Source organism: Chiloscyllium punctatum, chromosome 47 (genome assembly GCF_047496795.1).
Source record: "Chiloscyllium punctatum isolate Juve2018m chromosome 47, sChiPun1.3, whole genome shotgun sequence".
NCBI lineage: Eukaryota > Metazoa > Chordata > Chondrichthyes > Orectolobiformes > Hemiscylliidae > Chiloscyllium > Chiloscyllium punctatum.
Genome location: NC_092785.1, coordinates 19,020,499 through 19,028,678, shown reverse-complemented (window position 1 = coordinate 19,028,678; position 8,180 = coordinate 19,020,499). Strand labels below are relative to the sequence as shown.

The window sequence follows — 8,180 nt, the reverse complement described above, 5'->3', positions numbered from 1 at the left end:
ATTTGTTTTGTTAAGTATACAGTAAAAATTACCCAGAGTAAGATAGCTAGGCTGACTACTAGATTTTAAAACAAAAAAATATATTCATAAAGTTACGCAATGCAACACAATGAACAGAATAACGAACCCCTACAGAACTCATCCTATCCAACTAGACTTAATTATGCTGTTCCCAATATACACAACAGCTCCAATCAGCAAACTCCCTTTAGAAACCAGTATAAATGCACAGCTCCCTGTTAAACTTCTGAGTTCAGGACTCAACTAAAAAGCTGCTCAGCTCAGCTAGCTAAAGAGCTGACCACTCCCCTTTCATTATATAGGTCAATTCTAAAGCGTGATTACTTTGGCCTGAAATTTCATCTGTTTACATATAAACAAAAGGCCTCTCAAATTCATTTTCATCTCTGTACCAAACCAAACTGATCACAGTCTGGCCCAGTTTATTACCCCTCTGATAAAAATGAAGGACAGAGTATCCTTGAGCCAAGGAACAGCTTTTAGAAAAAAGGGACTAGCTTTGTGACAACATGGGCAAAATAAAACTGAACTTCACGACAAGTGAGGGTCATTATTCTTGACATCAATGCAGCTTTTGACTGAATCTAGAGAAAGGAACTGGAGCCCGTGGAAATGCTGCCTGTCCAAAACTGATGTTATGATCCCACTTGATTAAGTCCGATCCAGGACTGAAATCTGGATCGATAGATCATTTTTGTACTTGTTTACCATGTTGGTTCATCACTGAACATATTCACATGTGTCTGCCATTGTTCTTTGTCAGAAATACACAGGTTTATCACACAGAAGGGAAAAAGAAGCATATTGACAAATCATCGACAGATTAGAGCGTTTACCGGTTTTGTGTGAGACCATGAGTTTGGGTTCATGTCAGCCAGGTCAAGGAGGATCCAAAGTGAACAGCTATCTTTCATCTTGGACTCTTTATACGACTGTTTATTATATAGTCAGATAAAATACAACAATATCAAACAATCATCCATGTACACAACGGGAACCTTATTGTTAACTTATTTAAAGACTATTTTATCTTCTTTGTTCATAACTGTGTGCTTGTGAGATTGCCAAAAATATGTGATATCCTAACTCTGCCTCTACTCTGTTATTGATACCCAGAGGGGTAGAGCTCTGTGACATCGAGACAGGATTGTTCCAGAGTCTTAAAGCCCTTACGCAAGAATGATTTTAACAGGAAAACAAGATTTCCCAGGAATATCCTTTGCAGATATTCGTTCTCAATGAAATATCACTCCTGTCTTAACTATAATTTGTAACTTAACTGACTGTTTCAGTTATGACTTTGAGACATTTTTGCAGGAGAGATCACCCAAACCTCTTTTCCGTGCTGACATTTGAGAAAATTCGGCACAAACTTTCACAGTGTAGAGACTTTGCAAACGCTTCTCCTGAACTGGAGTTTTTCCTGCATATGAACAGAATTCCCTTCCGCTGGGTTGACCCAATCTTTCTGCACTGAAAACATGGTGGTTCTGAATTTTATTTAACCTATTAGTAGCCCATTAGTAGTCCCTGGTCTTTTTTCTGTATATGTCATAAAAGTTTAACATTTACTCCATCGGTTATCACCATACATATCGAACTAGATACTCAACGAAAGTCCACAGACCATCTTGGAAGTGATACCTTGAGTTCACTATTCCAGATGGCTTTCTGACCATTAAAAAAAAACTTCCATAGAACTGAATCCACACCTCTATTTTATCTCTACTTCAAAATCTAATTTACAAATCCTAATCTGTCAGACACCACCTTTCCTGTGTTCAGACAGAAGCTGGTATCCCGCAGGGCACTCAGCAATTGATTCTCGAATCCATCTGATCTCACTTCTAAAATTGAAAGAATCAACGGCCACAAGTAAATGCATCAGAATGCTTTTATTGAATATTTTGCGATGCAATTACAGTTGATTAGCTTTCCAGGGGCATGCCATGTCAGAGGAACTTTTCAGATCTCCCGTGGGTTTTTGGGGACTGGGGTGGCTTTACACAAAACAAGATCCCATGAGCACAGCATTAAGGCTTTTCTAGCTGGAGATGTTTTGTGAGAACGGGGAACAGGATTTTTGTGTTGGAATCATTAATCCCATGGAGCATTAGTAATAAACACCGAGCAAACATTTGTTGCCCTGTTACTAATTGGTCTGGAGAAGGTTATAGAGAGTTGCCTTCTTGAAGCACTCCAATGTACTTGGGGGAGGGACAGCTGTGAGGCAGGGAGAGTCCAGTGGTCAGGAGGGAAAGGGAGGCAAAAAGCAGGGCGTTTGCTTATAAATGGTATTTGAGCGTGAGGGGAGTGAGATGCAGGCAACGCGCTGGGTCTCTCCTAGAAGTACTCAATCTCATCAAGCAGCCTCTTGTCCGTTTGGATATCCAACAGTGATAGTTTCTCATTGGAAGAGGGCAGTGGCTGGAACACCCGCATGTGTATGTAATCATTGGCATCCCCAACCACAACCTTCAAAATAAAAAGACAGCAATAAGTTTTCAGTGCAGTGGTGTAGCAGTGCTGTTGTTGGACTGAGGTGAACAAAATTAGATTAGATTACTTACAGTGTGGAAACAGGCCCTTCGGCCCAACAAGTCTACACCGCCCCGCCGAAGTGTAACCCACCCATACCCCTACATCTACCCCTTACCTAACACTACGGGCAATTTAGCATGGCCAACTCACCTGACCTGCACATCTTTGGACTGTGGGAGGAAACCGGAGCACCCGGAGGAAACCCACACAGACACGGGGAGAACGTGCAAACTCCACACAGTCAGTCGCCTGAGGCGGGAATTGAACCCGGGTCTCAGGCGCTGTGAGACAGCAGTGCTAACCACTGTGCCACCGTGCCGCCCACGAATTAAATTAAAAACGTAACACACCATATTATAGTCGATAGGCTTATTTGGAAGTACAAGATTTTGGAGAGCTGCTCTTTCATCAGGTAGCTAGTTTGTACTTGCCAACATACCTGTTGGCTGTGACTTGGTGTGTGATTTTTAAGTTCACAAAGGAGGCGTACAATCTCAGTTATACCTCTTGGTCAGTACATCACTCACTCAGTACTGACCCTTCAACAGTGAAAACTGTGTCAGTTCGGCATCCTATCTTTTTCTGGAACCAGTTCCAATCCCTACACTCTTCCCTGTCTCTGTAAGCTCCGACATTCCCTCCCGAGTTGTCCATGAGCTCATACATTTCAACCCATCTCTCTTGTCTTTTACTGGGGCATTACAGAAATCTGTGATCAAATATACCCCAAATAATGTATTCCCAGTGATTTGAGACATCGGTTTCTCTGTTACTTCAATAAACCAAATGAAACAGAGTGCAAACAGAGGGACTCTGGACACAATCAGATCCTGAGTGAATCGCACAGCAGGCTCCAGGGACTGAATATTCACAGCACTTTGTGATTTATCTGGTTTTTAGACAGAGCTTTTGGATGGATTCTGTGAGGATAAAACTGTCAGAGAAATACAGGGTATTTGTATTTACAAACCTTGATGAAGTAATTTGTTCCAGCAACCAGTTGTGAGCGATACGAGATGGCGTGATAAACATGCAGAGGTCGATTCAACTTTGCCACAACTGAGCATTTCAACTGGGGACAGACACAATGGAGAAAAACAGAAAATGTCAGCATTAGTGAAAAACACACTCAAAATCAGAGGGTCAGTACTGAGGGAGCACGGCACTGTCGAAGGGTCAGTACTGAGGGAGTGCCGCACTGTCAGAGGGTCAGTACTGAGGGAGTGTTGCACTGTCAGAGGGTCAGTACTGAGGGAGTGCCGCACTGTCAGAGGGTCAGTACTGAGGGAGTGCCGCACTGTCAGAGGGTCAGTACTGAGGGAGTGCTGCACTGTCAGAGGGTCAGTACTGAGGGAGTGCCGCACTGTCAGAGGGTCAGTACTGAGGGAGTGCCGCACTGTCAGAGGGTCAGTACTGAGGGAGTGTTGCACTGTCAGAGGGTCAGTACTGAGGGAGTGCCGCACTGTCAGAGGGTCAGTACTGAGGGAGTGCCGCACTGTCAGAGGGTCAGTACTGAGGGAGTGCTGCACTGTCAGAGGGTCAGTACTGAGGGAGTGCCGCACTGTCAGAGGGTCAGTACTGAGGGAGTGCCGCACTGTCAGAGGGTCAGTACTGAGGGAGCACTGCACTGTCGAAGGGTCAGTACTGAGGGAGTGCCGCACTGTCAGAGGGTCAGTACTGAGGGAGTGCTGCACTGTCAGAGGGTCAGTACTGAGGGAGTGCTGCACTGTCGGATGGTCAGTACTGAGGGAGTGCTGCACTGTCGCAGGGTCAGTACTGAGGGAGTGCTGCACTGTCAGACGGTCAGTACAGAGGGAGAGCTGCACTGTCAGAGGGTCAGTACTGAGGAGTTAAAGTAGAGATTTGATTGGCCCAGGGAATCTCTTGTGGACTTAGAAGTGTAAAGCCTCTCTCAGTTCGTTCCGGAGATCGTACTCTTTGGAAGTCTGGAATAAAAATTTCTTACAGCTTAGATTAATTTTAATCATCCCTTTAATTCACTAACAGCATCACTGTTACAACATAAGACTTATACCTATAAACTAAACTGACTAGGTTCTAATCACCTCGGAGAGTAGGGTACCAGCTCTTCCAGTGCCTCAGCAGTCTACTCCGGTGTACTGCGACAAAGTGGCTTCCTTCATACAAAAGTTTACAAAAAACACTGCGTGTTCTTACTTCGACAGATCACAGTGAAAGGCAATAATTTGTAAGGAAGGAAAATTAATTGACCGATCTGTGTGCACTTGACTGATCACTCCTACAGTCCTTGAACTATCCATCTGGTGAGTAAAGCATACCGAGCTGAGTCAGGGGCCTGCTAGCGAGATAAGTCCCGATCATAGAGGTACCAGTCTCAACTAATTGGAGAGTCCATAAGGTAACCTTGCACAGCTTGCATGTCTGATACAATTTTTTTAATTTCAAAAACATACTTTATTTATAAAATTATTTTGATATCTATACAATAGATATACCACTCTAATGCACACATTGCATTTCTTTACATACAGAGATCGGAATTAATCATTCGTATGTACAAGTCTGTACATTGACCATCTAGATATTTTGCTGAGGTGTCAGTGGGGCCCAATTTCTGAGTGTCTGATACAATTTTTTTTAATTTCAAAAATATACTTTATTCATAAAATGATTTGATGGTCTGTACATTTGGTCATGCCATACATATGTCCACATTTACAAACACAGATTCGAATTTATCCTTGTCATATACAGGTCTGTGCATTTTTCAATCTTGTACATATATTTGGCTGAGGCATCAGCAGAGCCCAAAAAAACGTCCGCATGGGCCCCCTGTTCTTCTTTAGGCAGGCCGATCTTACACGGTGGTCTTTCCCCACCGCGCCTTGGCGGCAGCTGCCCCAAGCTTCAGCGCGGCCCTCAACACGTAGTCTTGGACCTTGGAATGTGCCAGTCTGCAACATTCAGTCGGGGTCAACTCCTTCAGCTGGAAGATCAACAGGTTTCAGACCCCCCAGAGTGTCTGATACAATTGTTTTATGAAATGGTGTCTTAGCAAGGAAGGCAAATGTTTGACCATAAAATGGCTTCCCGACAAGATTGTGTCAGGATCTCTTCAATGTTAGGTTTCGAATAATTTTAAGTTGGGAGCAGATTCCTGCTTTTTATCTTAAGCACAGAATCATTCTGTGCCTGAGGCTGAAATGTTACTGCAAGGTTGTATTTAAAATGATTAATGAGTCTCGAATTAAACATGCCTTCTTTTCAAGTTTGTGATTCAAATTCAAACAAGACAGAAGATCTGATTTGTTAGAATTGATGTTGGGACAGGTTTATAGAGTGATCTGCAAGATCAGCAAGTAAGTTAAGGCTTCATCAATATTATCTTTTAGAGAGTTTGTATTTAATAACCAGTAATGGCTACTCAATAACATCATAAAGTCTCAAAATGCAATTAAATTCAATCCATAGCAGATAAGCACTACGAGTTAATTTTCTACTGGATTCAACAGGCTCAGCACTAAAATGGTCTCTCTAATGTCCTTTTAAACTCTCAAGTCAGCAAAGATTTTTTTTTTCTCATTGTGTCTGCCCCGCTTGCAAGGGGTAATAAGAATCCATTGGAGTGGACAATCATGAATTACAAAGCTTTTGATAGTCCAGAGTTTTGTTTCAGGGTCAGAATCAAACAGTCATTAATTTCACAAGGGAATGGCTATGAATGTTATCACTTGGTGTCCTGTTCACACAGGTTCACCGATGCTAAGGCAAATGTTCTTAATTGTCTTATAGCACCCTGTTATCACTTGGTGAGCCCAGGTATCCCTGTCTTCTGCATTCCTTAAGATCCCCCCATTTTCTGAGCCTTCCTGCCTGTCTATTTTGAAGTGCAGTAGTCTAACTATTTAAATACAAGTTTTAAGGCTGTAGACTTTCTCAGAGGGAGTGCCACACTGACCGAGTGTCAGTGCGGATGGAGTGCCACACTGTCAGAGGGTCAGTACTGATGGAGTGCCACACTGTCAGAGGGTCAGTACTGAGGGAGTGCCACACTGTCAGGGGGTCAGTACTGAGGGAGTGCCGCACTGTCAGAGGGTCAGTACTGAGGGAGTGCCACACTGTCAGAGGGTCAGTACTGAGGGAGTGCCGCACTGTCAGGGGGTCAGTACTGAGGGAGTGCCACACTGTCAGGGGGTCAGTACTGAGGGAGTGCCGCACTGTCAGGGGGTCAGTACTGAGGGAGTGCCACACTGTCAGAGGGTCAGTACTGAGGGAGTGCCACACTGACCGAGTGTCAGTGCTGATGGAGTGCCGCACTGTCAGAGGGTCAGTACTGAGGGAGTGCCACACTGTCAGAGGGTCAGTACTGAGAGAGTGCTGCACTGTCAGAGGGTCAGTACTGAGGGAGTGCTGCACTGTCAGAGGGTCAGTACTGAGGGAGTGCTGCACAGTCAGAGGGTCAGTACTGAGGGAGTGCCGCACTGTCAGAGGGTCAGTACTGAGGGAGTGCTGCACTGTCAGAAGGTCAGTACTGAGGGAGTCCCGCACTGTCAGGGGGTCAGTACTGAGGGAGTGCCACACTGTCAGAGGGTCAGTACTGAGAGAGTGCCGCACTGTCAGAGAGTCAGTACTGAGAGAGTGCTGCACTGTCAGAGGGTCAGTACTGAGGGAGTGCTGCACTGTCAGAGGGTTAGTGCCAATGGAGCGCTGCACTGTCTCAGGGTCAGTACTGAGGGAGGGCTGCACTGTGAAATAGTGTCTTTAGGTTGGGACACTAAACCAATCCCACAGACAGTGGTGAAAGTTGAGCTGATGCCAATGTCTTGTGTAGAAAGGTTTTCTTTCCTCAATCATATAATTCCAAGTTTTCACCAATTCATTCTATTTTTTTTTGTCCTTCCTGGGAGCTAGCTCTACATAAATGGCATGTGAACTCTGTAACTCCCAGCATGGTCTTGAAAACAAAAACCTCAGTTTTATCAAAGACTCATTGGTGTCCAGAGTTGGTGAAAAGTGGAGTGGATTGGTCTGGTTTGTTCTACAGGGTAAAGTGGAGATGGAGAAAGGTTACTTACACACTGGACAATAGCCTGAATCTCAGAAGTGACAGCTGCAACATCAGCTGCACCACCAGGTACTTGTGATGCCATTCTTGTTGTGTGTCTCTCTCTCTCTCTCTCTGTCTCTCTCGTGCCGCCTTCTGCTCTGTTTCTCTGTTCAGCATTCTACATTTATAAAGTTTCCTCCCTCTTCTTTGACCCCACCCTCAGCCTTTTATGATTCATTTAATTCTGTCTCCTGGAAAATAGTTGATAGTGCTGATTCCTGTGTTGATTGCCTCACTCCCTCCTCCTTTCCTTCCCTTTCTGACACTCAAGCTTTCCATCCTCTGTTTCCTGTCACTTCCTCTTTTAATTTCCTGTAATTTTAACGATGAGGATTGAAGGTAGGAATGGACTGAACAGTTTTAGATTAGCTTTGGTGCCCCATGCGAAGCAGGGTCGGTGTCTCGGCTTGGGACAGATAAAGTATTGTTAACTCTGACTAAATGTACTCCTCTCCCAAGGAGCCACGATGGGCTGAATGGCAGTCTTGCACCTTCCATCATTCCACGTTACCCAGCTTCTGTTGTTGAG

General features: G+C 44.5%; 1 protein-coding gene across 1 annotated transcript; it reads right to left on the bottom strand.

Annotated features, from left to right (window-relative positions):
• Positions 1-1,897: 1,897 nt before the first annotated feature.
• On the bottom strand, positions 1,898-7,762 carry LOC140468532 (cystatin-B-like). The gene is made up of 3 exons (XM_072564620.1): positions 7,620-7,762; positions 3,533-3,634; positions 1,898-2,496 (listed from the first exon to the last, which is right to left on the bottom strand). Exons 1-3 carry the CDS (start codon positions 7,692-7,694, stop codon positions 2,365-2,367), a joined length of 309 nt encoding a protein of 102 aa, XP_072420721.1. The 5' UTR covers positions 7,695-7,762; the 3' UTR covers positions 1,898-2,364.
• Between the last annotated feature and the right edge of the window lie 418 nt (positions 7,763-8,180).

Bases quoted from the DNA above. Each gene is read 5' to 3' on its own strand.
- LOC140468532 (XM_072564620.1), bottom strand. From the start codon at position 7,694: ATGGCATCACAAGTACCTGGTGGTGCAGCTGATGTTGCAGCTGTCACT. The intron at 3,635-7,619 runs GTAAGTAACCTT...GTCTGTCCCCAG, and splicing joins TTCAGGCTATTGTCCAGTGT to TTGAAATGCTCAGTTGTGGC. The intron at 2,497-3,532 runs GTTTGTAAATAC...TTTATTTTGAAG, and splicing joins GAACAAATTACTTCATCAAG to GTTGTGGTTGGGGATGCCAA.